At 52.4% G+C, this 19,493-nt stretch overlaps 10 protein-coding genes across 10 annotated transcripts; 5 read left to right on the plus strand and 5 right to left on the minus strand.

The window, feature by feature from the left end:
- Positions 1-48: 48 nt before the first annotated feature.
- Positions 49-2,165, plus strand: M409DRAFT_56563 (uncharacterized protein; the record flags this gene model as incomplete). Its single annotated transcript, XM_033813329.1, has 7 exons — positions 49-337; positions 400-613; positions 667-844; positions 900-1,062; positions 1,118-1,237; positions 1,300-1,592; positions 1,653-2,165. 7 exons carry the CDS (start codon positions 49-51, stop codon positions 2,163-2,165), a joined length of 1,770 nt encoding a protein of 589 aa, XP_033665164.1.
- A 994-nt stretch (positions 2,166-3,159) lies between these two features.
- Positions 3,160-3,855, plus strand: M409DRAFT_56564 (uncharacterized protein; the record flags this gene model as incomplete). The annotated part of the gene is made up of 2 exons (XM_033813330.1): positions 3,160-3,256; positions 3,314-3,855. 2 exons carry the CDS (start codon positions 3,160-3,162, stop codon positions 3,853-3,855), a joined length of 639 nt encoding a protein of 212 aa, XP_033665165.1.
- Positions 3,856-4,290: 435 nt separating this feature from the next.
- Positions 4,291-5,980, minus strand: M409DRAFT_56565 (uncharacterized protein; the record flags this gene model as incomplete). Its single annotated transcript, XM_033813331.1, has 5 exons — positions 4,291-4,863; positions 4,924-4,972; positions 5,039-5,369; positions 5,425-5,632; positions 5,681-5,980. The coding sequence occupies 5 exons, from the start codon at positions 5,978-5,980 to the stop codon at positions 4,291-4,293; spliced, it is 1,461 nt and encodes a 486-aa protein (XP_033665166.1).
- A 1,318-nt stretch (positions 5,981-7,298) lies between these two features.
- M409DRAFT_67843 (uncharacterized protein) lies at positions 7,299-9,136 on the plus strand (the record flags this gene model as incomplete). Its single annotated transcript, XM_033817579.1, has 3 exons — positions 7,299-7,528; positions 7,586-8,194; positions 8,254-9,136. 3 exons carry the CDS (start codon positions 7,299-7,301, stop codon positions 9,134-9,136), a joined length of 1,722 nt encoding a protein of 573 aa, XP_033665167.1.
- Positions 9,137-9,456: 320 nt separating this feature from the next.
- On the minus strand, positions 9,457-10,892 carry M409DRAFT_67844 (glycoside hydrolase family 47 protein; the record flags this gene model as incomplete). The annotated part of the gene is made up of 3 exons (XM_033817580.1): positions 9,457-9,523; positions 9,576-9,653; positions 9,706-10,892. 3 exons carry the CDS (start codon positions 10,890-10,892, stop codon positions 9,457-9,459), a joined length of 1,332 nt encoding a protein of 443 aa, XP_033665168.1.
- Positions 10,893-12,060: 1,168 nt separating this feature from the next.
- On the minus strand, positions 12,061-13,852 carry M409DRAFT_67845 (uncharacterized protein; the record flags this gene model as incomplete). The annotated part of the gene is made up of 6 exons (XM_033817581.1): positions 12,061-12,090; positions 12,235-12,621; positions 12,686-13,077; positions 13,130-13,321; positions 13,376-13,637; positions 13,703-13,852. 6 exons carry the CDS (start codon positions 13,850-13,852, stop codon positions 12,061-12,063), a joined length of 1,413 nt encoding a protein of 470 aa, XP_033665169.1.
- Positions 13,853-14,626: 774 nt separating this feature from the next.
- On the minus strand, positions 14,627-15,097 carry M409DRAFT_56569 (uncharacterized protein; the record flags this gene model as incomplete). The annotated part of the gene is made up of 1 exon (XM_033813332.1): positions 14,627-15,097. One exon carries the CDS (start codon positions 15,095-15,097, stop codon positions 14,627-14,629), a length of 471 nt encoding a protein of 156 aa, XP_033665170.1.
- A 729-nt stretch (positions 15,098-15,826) lies between these two features.
- On the minus strand, positions 15,827-16,783 carry M409DRAFT_56570 (uncharacterized protein; the record flags this gene model as incomplete). Its single annotated transcript, XM_033813333.1, has 1 exon — positions 15,827-16,783. One exon carries the CDS (start codon positions 16,781-16,783, stop codon positions 15,827-15,829), a length of 957 nt encoding a protein of 318 aa, XP_033665171.1.
- A 695-nt stretch (positions 16,784-17,478) lies between these two features.
- Positions 17,479-18,500, plus strand: M409DRAFT_37084 (uncharacterized protein; the record flags this gene model as incomplete). The annotated part of the gene is made up of 2 exons (XM_033810668.1): positions 17,479-17,940; positions 17,994-18,500. Coding segments are annotated over 2 exons (969 nt in total), but the record flags the coding sequence as incomplete, so codon positions are not given.
- Positions 18,468-19,481, plus strand: M409DRAFT_67846 (uncharacterized protein; the record flags this gene model as incomplete). The annotated part of the gene is made up of 1 exon (XM_033817582.1): positions 18,468-19,481. One exon carries the CDS (start codon positions 18,468-18,470, stop codon positions 19,479-19,481), a length of 1,014 nt encoding a protein of 337 aa, XP_033665173.1.
- Positions 19,482-19,493: the final 12 nt, after the last annotated feature.

The following is a 19,493-nucleotide window of genomic DNA, read 5'->3' on the forward strand; positions in this document are numbered from 1 at the left end:
TAAGTTCAAGGAGCCCAGCACACGACCCCACAGCGGCATTCTTATACAATGGGATCCACCGGCGATAACAAGGTCTTCGACTACAGCGAGAAGCATGCCTCGCCCGTTGCCTCTGCCGTCGAGCAGCCCGTGGCTGCTGGCCACGTAGGCAAGCTCCGAAGCCGCCTCCCTGGATTCAGCCTCGCAGTGCGACAGGAGCCCAGCAGTTTTGCGGCGACGAAGAATGCGTCGAATGCCGATTTCGATCCCATCCCTCCCTCGAAGCGAACATGGAATTGGGGTGCGTACGTTGCATACTGGATGGCAGATGCCTGGGCAGTGTCGAACTGGGAAGTTGGTAAGTGTGTACAGTATGGGTGTTCGCAGTACGAGGTCGTCGGTTGACATGCTATCATTCAGCTTCATCAATGATCCAAATCGGCCTGGATTGGAGAATGGCCATCGGTGCCTGCGTCCTGGGCAACACAATAATGGGCTTGGTCATTACCATCAACGGACGCATGGGCGCAACACTTCATACCCCTTTCCCGGTCCTCGCCAGGATGCCCTTCGGGTACTTTTTCAGTTACTTTGTAGTCCTGTCCCGATGCGTTCTCGCCATTGTCTGGCTTGGGTGAGTCTCAAAACTTCATCAGCGTTGTTTGACATCAAGCTAAATCTTGCCAGAGTGCAGACGACCACCGGTGGCCAGTGTATGGAAGTACTGCTTACTGCCATCTGGCCAAGCTTTGCGAACATCTCGAATCACATTGGAGCTGATCAAGGCATTACCACCAAGGGAATGGTTGCCTTGCTTCTTTACTTCCTCCTCCAGCTGCCGTTCCTGTGCATCCCCTATACCAAGGTGCGACACACTTGCCCAACCACATTCATTGCTCGGTTTGACTAATCTCGACTAGGTTCAATACTTCTTCGCCTTCAAGAGTGTCATTGCGCCAGCCGTCTTTCTGGCGGTCTTCGGAGACACGCTTCGCAAGGCTGGAGGGACGATTAGCCACAGCACCGTCATCACAGACGGACCGCACATCGGCGGCTCAGTCCTCGCCTGGGCTTTCTTCCAGAGTATGTGCATCCTCCACTTTCCTGCTGGCACGAGCGATACCTAACAGACATGCAGATCTCAATGGAGTCCTGGGCAACTACGCAACTCTCGGATTGAACATTGCTGACTTCAGTCGATACGCCAACAAGCCCAGCGCACAGAATGTGCAGGCTATTGTCATCCCCGTCATTTTCAGTAAGTAACATTCTGTTGCCTTCGTCATATCGACCACTGTGCTGATCCTCATTCGTTTGTAGCCATCGTCGGGCTCTTGGGCATCTTTACCGCTGCAGCCGCGCAGACAGCGTACGGTCAAGTCATGTGGAACCCGATCAAGATCATCGAGCTGTGGCTTGAATCCGGCTCGCACGCTGCCCGCGCTTCTGCCGCATTTGCTGCGATTGGGCTCATCATCGTGACCTTGGGAATCAACATCAGCGCCAACTCGATCAGTGCTGCCAACGATCTCATGGCCTTCTGTCCCAAGTACATCAACATCCGTCGTGGACAGATCTTGGCTGCCATCATTGGTAGCTGGGCCTTTGTTCCGGTGAGTGAAAAGTCCTCTTCCGTGGTTCCCTCAGACCTCCATTGCTGACTGTACCTTCAGTGGAAAATCCTCGCATCCGCTGCCAAGTTCCTCGCTTTCCTCAGCGGCTACACCATCTTCCTCGGTCCCATGACCTCCATCCTCATTACCGACTACTTCATCATCCGACGAGGCAACGTCTCCGTTCCTGACATGTACAACTTCCACGGCATCTACCGATACTCACCCAAGTTTGGCTCCAACTGGCGTGCAGTCGCTGCCTTCTTCATCGGCTGCATCCCACCGCTGCCTGGGTTCGTCAACTACATCCAGCAATCAGCCAACGAGACAACAAGCGTCTCCCTCGGTGGCCAGCACCTGTTCGCCATCGGCTACATCTACTCGTTCTTCGCCGCCGGAGTCTTCTACTGGTTGTTCAACCGATTCTTCCCTCATCTCGAGTCGAAGATGGATTATCCTGAAACTGGCGAGGACATCATCGCAGCCAATGATGCAAAGAACGTCGAAGAGCGGCGGGCGAGCTTTGCCGAAGGCCACAAGCCAAACATTATCAGCCGAGCATTCCATGTTTGAAAAGATGCTCTTGATCTTGTTTTGATCCCTTGCCAGATTACGATCGTTTTGAGCGAGATGGAGTTTATTTGCCTCTTCTTGTACGAGAATGCATGTTGTATACCACAGTCACGGAGTGGAAAAAAGTTTAGGACCAATTCCCGCAATATCTCCAGAGCCTCTTACTCTCCATCTCACGATTCGCGATATTCACTGATGTGCCCCCTGCGATCTGGTCAAAATGGAACGCAGGCAACTGTCGTTTCTCCGACCTAGCAGAAGGCACTACGACTCTAGCCGTATTTTAGGCTGCTTAGATCCCGGGCGAGTAATGGCGATGATTGTTCCACTCAAAATACCACGCGCTGTGCAGTCTTGGGAAACGGGCGGCTCTATATCGGCCTTTCTTAACTTTCACCTGTGAAAGTGCACGGATCGTTTGCCACGTGCAGGGTCTTGGGGCGCTCTGGCCTGGAAAATGACTTTTGCTTATACGTCACCTCAACATCATGTCGTCAAGAGTCCTCCACAACGACAGTAGCACTTTTCGAGCAGCCAGCAACAAAACGAAATAGTCATGGACCACACAGGATTCTCAATCGAACGGCCGAAGGTCATGGGGCGTCCACCGAGCAACAAGTAGCTGACCGATGCTTAACATGTGAGTTGTTGATATACATGCATGCCTCGTATCTTGGATCTACCAAAAAGGCACCTCGCTCGCCATCGCTCGATATGGCATAGGCTCCTATTTGGCTGTCTCTGGTCAGCGTCAATGGACTACCACGGTCTGGAACAGGAAATCGATGACGTTGCAAAGCAGCCAATGGCGGTTGAATGTGTCTTGTGACGACAGTGGTCGAGAACCAGTCAGGTTTGAGATATAAGTCATCTACCAGGTCGATACCACGGCAACATTTGAACAGTGAGGGCATTACGAGGTCTCAAGTCTTCTATTCTCAGACAGCCGACATCTCAGAGAACTGACATCCCACTCTCGCCCACGACTTGTGCAATGCCTCTTCCAGAAGACCCAGAGCTATTGAAGCTCTCTGACGAACTCGTCAAAACCATCCGTGAGACATTCGATACGCCCCAGAATTACAGACCTGGTACGCCTCTTCGATTGTCTTCCTCATGGCCATTCGACTGATCACATCTCTATGCAGTCCACGCAAAAGGCCAGCTCGTCAAGGGCCCCTTTACACCAAGCAAAGACGCTTCCAAGCTCTCTAAAGCCCCCATCTTCACCAACCCGTCGACTCCCCTAGTCATGCGATACAGCACGGACACGGGCTTCAAGAACTTGCCGGACAATGGCGAGAATGGATCCCGCGGCTTCGCAATCCGTTTTGTTCTGTCTGACGACGGCCACAAGCACTACGATATCATCACCAACAATGCTTTTGGTTTCGTTGTGAGCACTGGCGAAGGCTTCTTAGACCAGTTCAAAGCAATGCGGGACAACAAAATGGAAGACTTCCTCAACAACTATCCACATGCAAGGTACTTCATGGAGAACCAATCCCCAGCTCACTCCTACTCGTTCGCTACCGAGCAGTGGCATAGCATCCATGCTTTCAAGTTCACCAACGACAAGGGCGAGGAAAGGTATTTCCGCTGGAGACTTGTTCCCTGGCAAGGTGTCATGAAGCACAGCAAAGCCGACGCCGCCAAGCAGAGCAAGAACTACCAATTCGACGATCTGTAATGGCGGATCAAAAACAACAAACCCATCAAATACCGTTTGATGGCTCAGCTGGCGGAAGATGGGGATCCAACGGACGATTCCACAAAGGTGTGGCCAGAGACCAATGAGTTCGCCGAGATGGGTGAGATCGTGATCGATAAGCTTTGGACCATGGACGAAGGCAACCCCGTGGGTGAAGAGCAAAAGAAGATCATCTACGATCCAATACCTCGCTAAATTGATGGTATTGATGTCAGTGACGATCCGTTGCTGGAGCTGAGAACAGCAGTCTACCTTATCTCTGGTAGAATTCGAAGAAGGCACCTTGACGACAGGGTGGACCAGGCTGTGAGCTAGAGCCAATCTTAGATACTGGAAAATGCCACGAGGTTATGGAATTCCATCCCCCAAATAGTTCTCGCATCCTGACACTATCGAGTGGCTCCAGAATCTCACTCAGGCTGTCCACCTCCAGCCTGCGTCATCGTACTCCCCTGTCAACGTCGCCGTGTCGACTTCTTCTGGTCGAAGCGTCCTTCCAGCGGCCTTGTCTCTCCTCCTGTTATCCCATCTATACCAAGTGCCGAGGCTCAGCACCAACATGATGCCGAACCCCTGGAGAGCTGCACCGCTGATCAAGGCTGTCAGGTATCGCGGCGCCGTGTTCGCTTTGAACGATAATGAACTCACGATTCCACACGAGTTTGCAGCTCCAACCATGAATCCAGTCACTGTCGCTCGTCCATTCTCCGAGACGTGGTTGTTGTTGTGCCAAGCGTGGAAGATACAAGACGGAACGAATGCCCCGGCGGTGAGCAGGAAGCAGGCGAAGTATCCTACAGTTTGATGATTGCTAACATCGACAGCAGCAAGAATAATGAATCCACACAGCGTGATGAGCATGGCAACTGTGAGGTGAATGCCCCTTTCCCGAAAGTGGTCGGAGGAGAAGGAAAGGACGAGAAGTACTACCGTCCCAACACAGTAAGGGGCGACCGTGTAGAGATTCGTCTTGACTGTCGAGTAGCCCTGCGAGGTATATGTCAGTGCCCGCTACCTCCTAGGTCAAATGGCAAAGCATTCCCTTACCAGACTCTTCACCAAGACGGGGATCCAGTTACCAACGGTGGCCGCAGCACTGCCGTACGAAACTCCGATCAAGGCATTGCAAATCGTTGTTCAGTGCAGCAACTGCATGACAGACTTCTTGAAGCTGAAATCTTCGTTAACGACAGTTGAGCTATCTCTGAGCATTCGATCTTCAGCGACAAGACGCTCGACATCCGAGAACCAGTGACATTTCTTGACATCCGCTGGAAGGTACCAGTATGCGAATGTGGCGAGCAAGACTGTACAGCCGCCTTCAACGATCATCAGAAACTTCCATCCTGGCACGGTAGTGTGCTGAATTTGGAAAACCCCATAAGCGATGAGACCGCTGAATGCCCCTGCTATCGTGGCTGAGCCGTAAAAGAGCGATATCCGAAGAGCGAGTTCGTTGCGGCGGTAAAAGGTCGTGAGATAGTACACCACGCCTACAAGAGACAGTCAGCGAAACAGGGTTTATGGGGAGGCAACGAAATCACCTACCAGCCATGAACCCAGCCTCGAACAAGCCCATGAATAGTCGGCAGGTCAGCAGACCAGCCCAGTTGTGGGCAGCACACTGCAAGAGGGTCATCGAACCCCAAGCTACCATGATGGAGGGTAGCATGATCTTGCCCGTCGAGCGTTTTAGAAGCATGTTGGCGGGCACATCAAACCCGCAGAATGTAACGTAGAAGAGGACTAAGGTAAGCTGTTGTCATGTCAGCGCAGGCTAGCCTCCTTATTGGCACTTACTCACGCTGTACTGTGTCTCCGTCACGTTCAAGTCTTCAAGAAGACTGTCCGTCTTAGCGTTGCCGAGGTTGCTCCTGTCAATGGCATTGAAGAGGTACATGAAGCTGAGAATTGGCAACAGCCTGGTGTCCAGCTTGCGTACGATGCTCTTTTGAACGGCATCATCAATGACGATATCTCTCAGCTCTCCATAACGAATACTTGGAGTTGCGTTGTCTTTGATGGTGACTGTTGCTCCAGGCACGTCCTTGCCATCGAGTTGAGCCTTGCCGTGCCCATTTTCAAGCGATGTGGAGGAAGCCATGCTGATGGTACTCCAGAATTAAAAAAGAGTCAAAGTTCTTCGGTGTTGCCTTAAAGTAGGCACATCATCTCTCATAGTGCTGGAAAGATACCGAGATAGTAGAGGCGACGAGTTCCCCAATCTTGACGAGAGAGCTCGGGGGCAAGGATTTGCAGGATTGGCCTATCTCCAGCTTGGCCGAAGTGAACCTGCACGTCGTCGCAGAACATGTTGCTATGCTAGCCTGTAGCAGTTTCTGAGATTGCCGATCTACCCTTGAGCCCAGACGGAGTATGAAGGCATACAAAAGTGGCAGCGCAGGAGCCGGAACAGGGGCCAAGCGGTGTAAGCCTGTCTGAAAGCCTTGTGATCAGCGTTTATCTAAACACTTGAGTCCCATGTACTTTGCTGGGTAGAATGTAACGCTCGAGATACCAGCAGTTCCATCTTTCTGACGCCTGCAGACTGGTGTCCGAGGCGTGCTGCTCATGGGCGGGCCTGCTTCTTATAGTGCTGATCACGATCCTCACCATCAGCCAGACGTGCAACACTTTGCCAATGCCTCTCCGACGATGGCTACACAGGTGCACTCGGTGGGAGGTGGCAGTTTGAGGTACAGAAACTTTGTCAACCCCTAACAGCTGCAAGCAAACACTTCCGTCGACGACTGTTCCCGCTGGAAAGGCTGGAGCAAGAGTTTGGGTGGTGCGGGCGGTGCTCACCGTGCGAGCCGTACATGCAGCATTGATGCTTGGCTGATAAGAAGGGGTGAGGGTGGTGGAGACGATACTCAAAACAAGGTGCTTGGGGCGATAATCCCAATCTCAATTCAGCAGCACCGGACTCTCGTTCACAGAGATCTTGAGCACGAAGATCATGGCTCAAAGACTAGTGGTTCTCCTATATGCTGGAAGTTTGCTGCACTCACGTCTGGCTTCCAGTCGTTCCAGTAATAAGAGGCTGATGAAGCTTTGCTTCGCCAGCGGAGTTCCACGCCGATTCGGTACAAGGTGCATGGGCTTGGTGTTCCTCTAAGGCTGCGTCTTGGCTCTAACCTCCCAAATTCGACCGCTCATGGGATCCATTGGACGCAAGTCTAGATCACACTCGGAGCTCAAGTGCCAGACCCTGTGTTGGCTGGCTTGAGTGTCGTACACGTGGATGTGTGCCTGCGAAAGAAGGCTGAAGGCTCTGTCCTCTTGACTCAGCCGAGATACCAGCCCTCGCAGGAGAGCAATCTAACATATAGGCGTTGCAGCTCATGTCCGACAGTTATCCAGTGCCGCCACTTTTACGTTCAATCGAAGCACATAGCTCACAATATTGATTCTCCTTCAAAATGACGACCCTGAGCCGCGTGGGTATTCTTCTTGTTCTCTTAAACTTTGGCCGATTGAGCGAAGGCTCTCCGTCTCAGAACATCGACGCAACCTATCCTCTGGGGCAGCGGAATGGAGACGTATACCATGCCATTAGTCGAGAGTTGCATAGAATCACGCCGAGGGACCGCGCATGGAAGAATAGCACGTCCTTCGATAAAAGCTGGGATGGCGCCGTTCTCCTGCAGCTGTAGGGATAATATCACCCCCTTGATTCGCCAGAACTTATCTAACGAGAGATTTGAAGAGATGCGGAGGCTAAGGCTTCGACTGCCAACATCACAGTGGAAACAGGGATCGAAGTTATTTGCACAACGTGCTACCTCAAAGGCGTGGCCACTGCCGAGCTTTCTGTCTCGAAGACAATGAACATTTCCCAAGAGCTCAAGCAACTCAGTGAGAGCCTGAAGGACACGGTGGAGAACTTCACAGACGCGACCAAGGACTTTGTGGAGGAAACCGTTGACAACGGCATTGGCAGCTTTGGCAGTGACGAGGACTTCAAGTTCCCGACCTTCGACTTCGACTTCAACAATCTCAGTATACCAGCTGTGCCCGATACTTCTCTTCGGTTCAGTTTCGATGGCCTGGAGCTTTACATGTTGATCGACACTACGCTATCGCTGGACGCTACATACACACTGAACCTGTTCAATTCAGGCCGCGATGTGGCGGGTATTATGCCTATTGGCCTTCACATTACTGACGATCTTGAACTTGGACTCATGTTCACCGTCTATCTCGTATTGGCCGCCCGTGCGGACATCGACGTGAGCAGCGGCTTTCATCTGTTGCTCGATGATGGCTTTGCGATTTACATTGCACTCTTCGGCGACAATGCCTCGAGCATCACTCAGTACGTCTCCATCAGTGCTCTGACCCGCCCTGATCTGCAGAGACATTGATCCATTGTAGCAACGGCGGCCAATCCGAATTCCTGCCCGTCGAAGTCGAAAGCGCCGGAGCTGTCTTCGCAGCTACACTACGGATCGGTGCTCATGCTGGCCTGAGTTTATCTACGCCAAAATTGCCCACCATCGCAAACCACAGCTTCTCTGTGGGTGGTGGTATTGAGGTCGGCGTCTTCGCAAACATAGCCGAGTTTGTCACCAACGTCACGGCTCAGCCTGACGACTCGGACTGTCAGCTCGCAGTAGCTCAATCTTACCAACTCGCCTTGGGCGCTGCTGCTGGAGCGACAGTCGCATTTGGCACTCGTACCTGGGGCCCTGTGGCTACTACGTCGGTGCCCATTTTTACTACAGAACTTGCCTCAGCATGTGCGAGCAAGGGCCGTACCAGACCAACCTCCACCGAAGAAGCCATTCTGACTGAACCCAATTTGAGCCCGGGCAGACGTCAAGAGCTAAAGTCCACTGCTACCACAACCACAGTGACGACATACACCGGGGTCAATTGCTTGTCTGCTGGACTGGTCAACTGCCCAGCGTCGTTGCAGAGTACTATACTTTCCAGTACAACTATCACAAGGACCACTGCCGCCCCATCAGGCACTGACGAAGACGATATCATTTGGCCTGATGCCATCCAGAGTACCGTCACTTCAGGTGCTCTCTTCAACAAGGACGTCATAAGGCTGCCATCGACCTCTGGAAGTCCAGTCTCTTACGTGCGCCCACCAACATCAACATCTACTACTACTGACGGAGGAATTGCCGGAGGAATTGCCAGCCAGGTTGAGGACCGAGTCAGGGGCATCGCCAAGCCAGTCATTATCGGTGTCAGTGTTGGACTTGGAGTGCCGTTGCTAATCGCGATTGTTCTGGGAATTCTGTGAGTTGTTCTCCGCACTGGCCGAAGGGTTGGTTGTTCTGACATCCGTCCCATCTAGTGTCCTGGTAATAAGACGAGCTGCATACCGAGCTGTACCCAAGACGGAGAAGCCAAGTTTTTCCACCATCACGGATCGAAGTTCCGTAGTGTCGGCGTTGAGAGAAGGACAGCAGTCGTAATGGCCTCATCTATAGCATGTCTACTAAAAGGCGTCATGGAAGGCAACAGAGGCTAAACGAGCAGAGCTATGATAGGGACCTGAAGCCTCGGGGGTTTCCATCTTCTTGTGCAATTCTATTTGAGGAGGACATGATCGTAACATCGTCAATGACGCCCGCTAGTCGAGCAAGTTCCACGCTGCACCCTAAGCGGATGACCTTCAGTGTTGAAACTTCAATGTCGTTAGCATGAGGTGCATTGAGAAGTTACTGCTGAGCACTCACGTAAAGTCGTCCAGGCTCACGAGGCTGGTGTCGGAGAACGTAAGGTAGAAGTATTTGAGCGTCTCTGCGAAGTAGTAGCTAAACAAGGCCACGTCAGCAGTCATCTCCATCAATGGGCCTTGCAACTTGCCTAGGAATATCGTTGAATTGCCCTCCAGCTCGTGGCTGGGTGACATCGGTCAAACTGGACATGGCCACAGGAGGCCGGTTGCCATCAGCCTGCAAGCTTTGGAACACCTCCCAGCTGTACTCCTGCCACGTCGTATCTCCTGTGATACGCCAAGCGTACATCATGCTTTCGATTGGCTCGGGGTAAAGCGTGTACAAGGCGCCCCACGCGTCGAGTCGAATGAAGTATCCGTGCTCGTTGAAGTACTCCCGCGCAGCCACCGCAGTGCTGCCGTTTCCGTTGTACTGTGACTCGGCTGCTGTGTTGTCAGGACCGTACCAACCATAGCTCAGTGGATTGAGACCAGAAGTCGTCGAGTTGAAGAGTGCGTGGCAGCTATCCGTAACGGCAAGTCCGAGGTCAATGAAGTCCTGACGATTGAGGTAGGCACCTCCTAGGAGAAAGTTACCACCAGCAAAGCAGGTGTAGTCGTCCGACTCATACAATGGTGCACCCGTATTGTTCAATGTGGTGATGAACGTCAATTCTGGGTGTCCATACGGATGGACGGCTAAGTATTTCGATGTCGACTCTACAGCAGTAGTCCAAAAATTCTTATAGTCGTTGGCGTACTGCTGTGTGGGATCGTAGACGACAGACTTGATGAGGTACTCGAAGAAACTGTCGACTCCGCTCTGCCATCCGGCATTTTCATTCGTGAAAAGCCCAGTGTTCATATCGACGTTGCTTCCAACGAGACCAGGGTAGACCGGAGGCGGCTGTGGGTTCAGCAGGTACGATTCCGCCTTGTCGGCCACCCGTCGATAAGATTCATCATGCGTCAAATCAGACAATCTATGATACTCCAGAATAATCGTTCCGTCGACAGCGGTATTGCCAGCTCCCGGAAACCCGGTCCGAGTCGTCGTGTTAAGCCAGAAGTATGGCAGACCAGTGTCTGTGTCAAAGAGCGGTGCAATGAAGTCGGCGAGCGTTTTGGCGCCATTGAGCAAAGCCTTGACTTGGGTCTTGTTGTACGTGTTGGCGTACGGGACAAGTCCGGATTGGATGAGATCGTACGCCGAAAGCAGCCCTCCGATAAGACGAATTGTGGTGTCGAATCCATCAATTTGTGCGTCGGCCGTCTTGTTGAAGTCTTGAGCTGCGATCCACTCGAGCTGCCTGTCAACAATGTCCTTGAGGCCCATGACAATGGCCGTGTCGATGCCGTCGATGATGATCAGACCCCATCCACCAGAACCGCCGGTGCCTGTCATTGTGACGGGTGCGAATCCATCGGACCCGAACGCGTACTGGGCATATTCGTCCCAAGCATCGACATATGCTTGCTGCGGTTCGCTTTACTCAGTTGACGTATGCATATCTGCGCTGGCACTCACTCACCTTCACTGCCGCAGCACGGCTAGCGCTTTCACTGCCGGGTCCGTTCGTTCCTCTTGGGAACGTGTTCTGTATCTGAATGCAATTGCCGGGGCCGTGTGGGTGATTTCCCCAGCCAGGCCGTCCAGGATGTCCATGTCCGGGCTGCCAATGCCATCCTCCCCCATGGCGAAGTGAATCGGGGGGTGCAGCACCTGGGACGTTGTAGTTGATTGCGTTCGACAACACACTGCTTGCAGCCTGGGGAGGAACGCTATTGCTTGGAGCCAAAGCAGCTGCAAAGCCCACAAAGAGCGGCGAAATCTGTGTCGATCGCATGTTGGATCAAGATGACGCAGAGACGACTGAAACTCTTTGAAGCCCTTTTCTCGAGGTCATCGACGTCTCTTATTCATCACGTCTTCTTACCTGCAACACTCCAGCACAGCGAAGTCGCAACCCTTTGGGCCGGAGTCCAATCCTTGGCCTGCATACCATTCTGAATACACACTGATGTGCTGCTTTCCTATTCGAGACGACCTGTTCCTTCGTGTGGAGGGACTCCTCATGACTGAACGTGGAGCCGGGCTTCAGGATCAACTTTAAAGACCAGGCAGCATGCTGCTTTGGGACTCTGCCTGCAATGACATGCAGGAATGAGTCTGATCAATATTCCTTCGCTCAGTACATCATCCTTGTGCTGCCGTGAGCCGTGTGGGCGAATGCTTGATACGACATGCATTGACCCTTTCGTCCACGAACGTCTTGCCGCCGACTTCCACCGCCTGGAAAGATGTGAAGCGGGGCGGTCATCTGCACAGAGAGCACGTCAGAGCATGATGTGAGGGTCGGTAGGAAGGCATAGAATGGGGTTTTTGGGAAGGCGGTGGTTGGAAAAGTTCGTATTCGTTCTGTCACACCGAACAATGGATTTCCACCCGCCCGCCTACCGGGTATCTCATCTAAGAGCGAGGCTTGCTGCTCTGACTACACTCCCTAAAGACCATTTCTCGTTTCATTGCATGACTTCGTCACAGGCTTCATCGGCCCAAGGCTACCTCCAACCAGCCTTTCGCGACGCTTTGTGGATCCTGGGACGACTCTTGCTTCAGGCTTCTAAGTGCCAGATCCTCTGATTCAATTTCCCAGGCTCCCTGAACAGCCCCAAGCCTTGAAGTTGCTCGACGCATAGAGATCTTCGACATCTTTGACGGCCCCATATGTGCCGGCTACCATACAGTAGAATCCGACAATGGTGACGAAAGCAGCCCACCCAGCACCCACTATCCACCAGGTGCCTCGATCAGCTCGCCTACGGAACTGCCAGTTGTCGTAGAACCACATTGCACCATATGCTGTGATACAGATGGGCGTGCCAAGAACGGCTCCAATCAAAGATACAAGGCCATTGAATGCGGGTATGGCGCTTGCGATCACGTATCCTATAATAATGACCGAGAAAACGCAGGAGAACCAGACCATCCAATGAGTCCGCGTTCTTGTTGTCAGGTGTTGGCTACCTCTCAGGGACCGGACAAACAAGCTCTTTGCAGGCAGCTGTTGCATTATGAGTGTTAGCTTGCACACAACATGGCCTCAGGTACATCTACCCCAGACTTACGTGGCATACGATCGTAGTTGTGACCAACAAGCCTGGAAGAGCAATCCCGTAACAGATTTTCTTCAAAACTGGTCCAGCGGAGCCGAGAGCTGGCGAGGTTACATATGAGCCACAGAAGTAATATACGACAATCCCAATGACCAAGTAGACGACGTATACCACGGCCTGGCAGAGGTACATGGCTTTGAAGTAGTTCCTTTCGTCTTTCATCTCCGCAGCAATGGGGAAGAAGGCGGCAGTCCCCGAGAAGGAAAATATGATGGCTGCAATCGCTGACATGGCTTCAGCAAACTTCGGGTTTCCTACCAGCTTCCAGTCAGACGACCAAGGACCGAACTGAGGAGCTGCTGCTGGTCGATTCTGCACGCCCACAGAGACCGTCAGGGTGAAGACTGCGAGGTAGAAGTCAGATCGAGGCTTGATACAGGAGAGCACGTTGCATACTTGACACTAGGATGCTGAATATTCCACACCATGCAATCCAGCTGATTTTCGAAAGGGTTTCGATGGAAGCCAGGAAGAAGCCGCAGGCAGCCGCAACGCCAATGAAGACTGCATTGCATACGCCATGATCAGAGAGTGCATCCAACCCAGTGGCAACGGAGATGAACGCCGAACCTCCGACGAATATGTAGTCTGCTCCAAGTCAGTCCACTCTCGAGATGAGCTGTTTCGCGGGGTGTGGCATACAGAGGAGGTAGGCTCCTTGAAACAGCTCGCGGCCAAGGCGTCCGAACAAGAGCTTTCCGACGTCCTCAATACCATATACTCCTGGGTTATTCCTCTTGAACTTTCCTATCATCCAGTTGGACCACGTCGTGATGATGGCGAAGCCGGTGAGAGCAATGATGCCAGGAATGAGGCCGAGAGTGTTGAACGATTGTGGGACCGAGAGACCACCAATTCCTATCTGCGTCTTCATCATCAGGATGCTGGCTCCGAGCCAACCCATCTAAGAGCACACAGCGTTAGGCCATCGGCAGTTTGAATGGTGTGCTTTTGGACAGTTGTTCTCACATCACGGTATCTAGGCCCATCTTCGGGAATCTTGCCAAACACTGGATCTATCACGACTCCTTCATCGTTTGTAACGATTGCTTCGAGTCCGTCATCGTCTTTTGCTGAAATCACTCGTTGGATGGAGTCATTCGCAGACCGATCGGTCATCTTCGCCGGTGCTGCGGCTCCCGCTGGAGTTGAGAGGTCTTGGAGGGGGATCGAAGGCATATGGATGGCGAGGACGGTCAGGGCGGCTCAGGTGTAAACATCAGAAAGAGCATATCGTCGTTGCTGCGCCGCTACGGTTGGGAGATCCGACGAAGGAAGTATCAAGTTGCCCGCTGCGACAAGTCGTTTCAAGCCGCGCCCTGCCGGCGTCTTGCCCACTAATCAGCATGCTCTCATACGTTTCTTTCAAGTCATGATGTCGATGAGCCGAGTGGGGCTCTAGTCTGCAAAACTCATGGCTATGCCGAACGCGGTATGAACTCTGATGGTTCAATCCCCAGACGGCTGGACTCCCGAATCCGCTTATGTGAAAAATTGCCGCATTTGGCAACAACGTCCAGTGTCGACGCATGTGACTTATGATGAGATGTGCAGCTGCCTCGCCACGGTGAGTGAATATCTTGGTCTGAAGGGGCAGACACAAGGCCATACCCCTATATTGCCCACGCAGAGAACTGGAGTCACAACGTGCTTGATGTGAGTCAATACCTTGCCAAACAGCTTCATCCCATGATAGCGGCAGCAAAGATTGCTTGATGGCATGTTGGTTCTAGCTTTGGCCAGTCAGAAAGACTATCGTCAATCTCGAGCGAATTCCATCTATAGTATGCATATGGTGATGGCTTCCAAGACTCCTTTCCCGACTAAGTCTTTGCAACAACGGGGTGGATTTACCCGAGGATTTGGCATTGTCTCTCAGCAGAATACTTCCAACTATTGAGGGCGATCGCGATGGGTTTGACTCCCAAAAGCACCTGCATACCATCCTTTTGGGTCCCAGTTATCCACAACAATGATCTTCTCCTTGATCAGCCATCTGCCACTCTCGACCTTGACCAATGTATCTCTCCATTCTCCCCAGTGATCCGGCGTGGCTTGGCCCGTAATTGCAAAAATCTGTGATATAGCTTCGGCGGTGTCTTTTCCCGTGAATCTTACAGCAACAGAAGTGACATGATGGCGGAAGTATCGATCTCTGTTTCCTGGGTTGCCTGTAAAGAAGTCTGCAAATCGCATTCGAAGCCCGGTCGGAAGGTCGATCTCAGCGTCCGGTGTGAGGGTATCGAGCTTTTCTTCCAAGCTACTGGAGTCCCTTGCTGCAACAGCATATGCCCCAAGTGTGGCATGGATCTCTGCCAGTGCGATGGCCCTTTCAATGATGCCTGGCTCGTTGAGATCACCCATTTTCCAGCGGTTAATCTTCTCGTGAGTCGCTTCGGCAGTGGTGGGAGATAGTGGAACGATTGCAGCCAGTCCTGTTCCGATAATGCAATGTCTATAAGTCTTCATACCTCATCTCGATCTTATATCTTATAGAGGCGAAGAACTGTCTCTGCCATTGTGCCACCATGCAGTAGCACGGCGATTCGGAGAGCAAAAGTCCGTGGTCACTGTAGCTTCAGTTTGCAAGCTCTCTGCGAGACCTCCAGATAGCTCTCTGGCTGACAAATGTCAAATCTGCTTTCCAATGCCTCGTACAAACTACCTCGAACTGGATGTCGGCCACTGTCTTGTCCGTCGCCGATGGCTTCGAAGCGATCTTCGCGCAATTCCGAACCAGGCTGCCTTTGGTCGGCTGATCGGCCCCGACGATGACAAGGTGCTTCATCGTAACTCGAAAGCCCTTGTACGGTGCCTTGAATTTGGGAGAACCAAGTCAACGAGTCTGCTCAATCCGAAAGAGCTTGATCGTTACGATTTCGTCGCGACTTCGGCAAGATGTTGCTTCTCTCAAGTCAGGATATTGTATGCTCTCCAATACGCTGCCCACTCTCCAACTCCCTCAAGCTTTTGATTCGTAGTCTTCCATAATCGTCATCAAAGTCGACAGTCTCGCTCTATTCAACCTTCCCAGCCTTTTCGAGACCCTGATCCTCTAGACTTTCCGTTTTTAGAGAACAATGCTATTGCCTGTCAAACTTCAATGTTCGACCTCAGTGTGTCAATAATCTTAATAGCAGTCTTGGCGTCCTGATTTGTCTGAAAGCTCTCGAAAGCCTCAGTCACTTCCTCGGCGTCATTAAGACTTTGAACAGCGCTTGTGAACCTCCTCCAGCAGATCTGGCAATGCCATAGGTCCACACTATCGTGCTTAGAGACACCTTGTACGGGGAAGACTCGTTTTCGTCGGAAGTCAAGAAAAATCATGCATGTTCCCTCCTTGAAACGGCGTTTGACTCTTCCCAAGGACTGTCTTTGGTCGGACATCTCGTTGAGGGGATGTGGACAAGGACGATAGTCCTGCAAAACAAGCCTCAAGACCGAGAACGCTTCCTTCGGAAACTTGAAAAGCCACCTTGTATAGAATATCCTTTCCGCAGTTGATCGGACATCCGTCCGGCCTTTGCGCTCGTGAATATGCTTTCCCATTGGAAATTTGAAAACATTGCTTCCATAGTAATATTTCAGCGACTCTTCCCTCCAAGCGTTACAGACTTGACTCATGTTTGCCATTCGGGCAGCGGTCATTCCGTTCGGCTCAAAACCGTACTGCTTCTGGTACAGCTGACTGCGGTATCGAGGATATTCTGTCGGTCCTTTGAGAAAGTGTTCGTTCTCGCTCCCTCCCCCTCCACTGAAATCGTAGATACAACCCCAGACGGGGTCCAGCACCACATCTGACACCATGCTGAGACCGTAGATACGGTTTCGAAGTTCTCCGGGCAGCTTCATGAACAAATGTCGCTGGTTTGCTGCCTCTCGTTTGTCTCTTTCGGCTCGCCATGTCTTGTTGTGGGTGAGCTGAATTTCGATAAGTCGAGCTGCTCTTCGATAATGCCTGCCTGCGCCGTGGTAAAGATAGATGCAGGGCCATGCCAGGATCGAAGCTGCTGACATCCATACTATCTCCCATATGGTGATGGATTCCATGTTGAACGACCAAGACCATCTGCTGGGACGAAAAGATGAAGGATACTGCAGCTGTACCGAGTGACTACTTGACAGCTCTGCGATGGGCTTGTAAAGCAAATACACATCAGGCAGCGAGGCCAATAGCTCTAACCGACAGCTGTCAATCTGTGCCAAGTTTAGGATCGAAGCCACCAACTTGACGGAATCCTAGTCAAACGATAACGAGCACGAGTAGAACGATGGACCACAATGGCATAAGAAATCACTGTCATACAAGATTGTTCAGCTTGTCCTGCTCCATGCGTCAGCCATTCAGTTGTCGTCAGTCGGATGATACTCAAAGGCTCAGTCAAACATAACATTGTTGAAGGCTTCTAGCACCTCTTTTGAGCTTGTTTCTTAGTCTGCAGTCTCTCTATCAATTCACTGGAGGACTTCTGAAAGCAAGAGCCACAGTTGACAGACAATGTCGCGACGAACAGATGACGGACGCAAGGTCTAAAGAACTCGGCGACATACTTCCGAGCCCCTGCGGATCCTTGTCCGCCGTCTCCGCATCACGACCGGGACAGTGAGAGCCGAAGCAGCATGCCGATTGTGGAGTAGACTGCAATGCCACCGTACAACAGCTGGGACCATTGCTTCCAAAGTGCAGTTCAGGAGCGTCCATCAGCCTGAGATAGTGTACGTTCACAAAACCGCTTCACGCCAACATGCCCGGTATCACATCAACAACAGAGACGTCGGCTGTTCCAGCAGGGATCTGGTGCCCCGTGGTCTCCCTGTACAAAGATACGCCTCGACAAGAGGTAGATCTTGAGGCATCTTACAGGTACTTCAAGCACCTGATTCGCGGCGGCGTCAATGGTCTTGTTTTGCAAGGCTCAACGGCGGAGGCTGCGCTCCTTTCCAGAGAAGAGCGAATCGACATTACGCGGACAGCACGAAAAGCGGCGACAGATCTAGGCGTACCAGACTTCCCACTGGCTACTGGCATCAGCGGCCAATCGACGAACGAGACTCTGAGACTTGCGGACGATGCAGCTGCCGCCGGAGCTGATTTTGGGTTGCTTCTGCCTCCCAGCTACTGGCCAAAAGCGATCACGAATGATGCTTTGATCGACTTTTACCGAGAAGTCGCGGATCATAGCAAGATCGCCATCATTGCGTACAATGTGAGTCAGATCATCTGGATGCATCATCGAGCCGATGCTGACGACGGCGATAGTTCCCAGGCGTAACGTCGGGCGTCGACTTGGGCGTCGACGTCCTCTCCCAGATCGCGGAACATCCCAACATCGTGGGCACCAAGCTCACGTGTGCAAACGCTGGCAAGGTCACATCCCTGACAGCAAAGTTCTCACCCTCACAATTCAGCGTCTTTGCTGGTCAATCAGACTGGCTACTCCCATGCTTGATTGGAGGCGGTGTTGGATGCGTGACTGGAATTGGCAACGTCTTCCCAAAGTCCGTCTCGAAGCTGTACTCGCTATGGCAGCAAGGCGAGATTGACGAGGCCAAGAAGCATCAAGGCCAAGTAGCACTGGCGGAAGCGGCCTGTAAGAAAGGCCTGGCCGCGACCAAGTATGGAACATCGTACTTCGCGGGACCAATTGCGGGACTCTCGAACTCTGCCTCATTCCATCCCCGCAAGCCGTACAAAGAAGCATCGAAAAGTCTCCAGGAGTCAACTATCTCGACCATGCAGCACTTGGCCGAGCTCGAGAGGTCATTGCCTGATGTGATTGCTCATCCAGTCAAAGCCAAAAAACAGACCAACGGCTCGAACGGCGTCTATCCTGATGGGGTACGGTCACACTTCACACTCAACACAGGAGCGAACATCCCAGCCGTAGGATTCGGCACCTGGAAGGCAGCCCCGGGAGATGCTGCGAAAGCTGTGGAGGCCGCGTTCGCCGCTGGCTACCGTCACTTTGACTGCGCTCCTCTCTACTACAACGAGGCTGAGATCGGGCAGGTGTTCAAGAATGCTCCTGTCCCTCGATCTGACTTCTTCGTCACCACCAAGCTGTGGTCATCGGATCACCAGCGAGTCCAACAGGCGTTGAACAAGTCTTTGCAGGACCTCGGGCTGGAATACGTTGATTTGTATCTCATGCACTGGCCAGTCACCTTGAGTCCATACACCGGCGCCGAATACGGCAAAGAAGACCGCAAAGCACACGTGCAAGGCTGGGACTTCCGAGATACGTGGCGCGAGATGGAGAAGCTCTTGGAGATAGGCAAAGTCCGTGCTATTGGGGTCGCCAACTTTTCAACGGTCAGTCTGATGAAGCTGCTCGAGACGGCCAAGATTGTTCCAGCAGTCAATCAGACGGAGATTCAGCCGCTGCTGCCCCAAGATAAGTTGTTCGCCTTTTGCTCGTCCAAGGGCATTCACCAGACGGCCTTTGGTCCACTTGGCGGTACTGGAAGCACACTGCACGAGGATGCGGTCATCATGGATATTGCGAAGAAGCGAGGGGTTTCAACTGGCAATGTGATGTTGAGCTGGGGCATTGCCAAGGGATGGAGCGTGATCCCGAAGAGCATCAATCCCAAAAGAATAGCGTCGAACCTCAAGGACAACTTCGTGCCAACAGAGGAGGAGATACATCAGATCGACTCTCTAGCTCGCAAAGCGGGTAAACGATTCAATCGGCCAGACTGGGGCATCACCGTCTTCCATGACGATGCCAATGCCGGTGTGGTGTAAATGGCTTGAGTC

The sequence above is a fragment of the Zasmidium cellare genome (genome assembly GCF_010093935.1).
Source record: "Zasmidium cellare ATCC 36951 unplaced genomic scaffold M409scaffold_26, whole genome shotgun sequence".
In the NCBI taxonomy this organism is placed as follows: Eukaryota; Fungi; Ascomycota; class Dothideomycetes; order Mycosphaerellales; family Mycosphaerellaceae; genus Zasmidium; species Zasmidium cellare.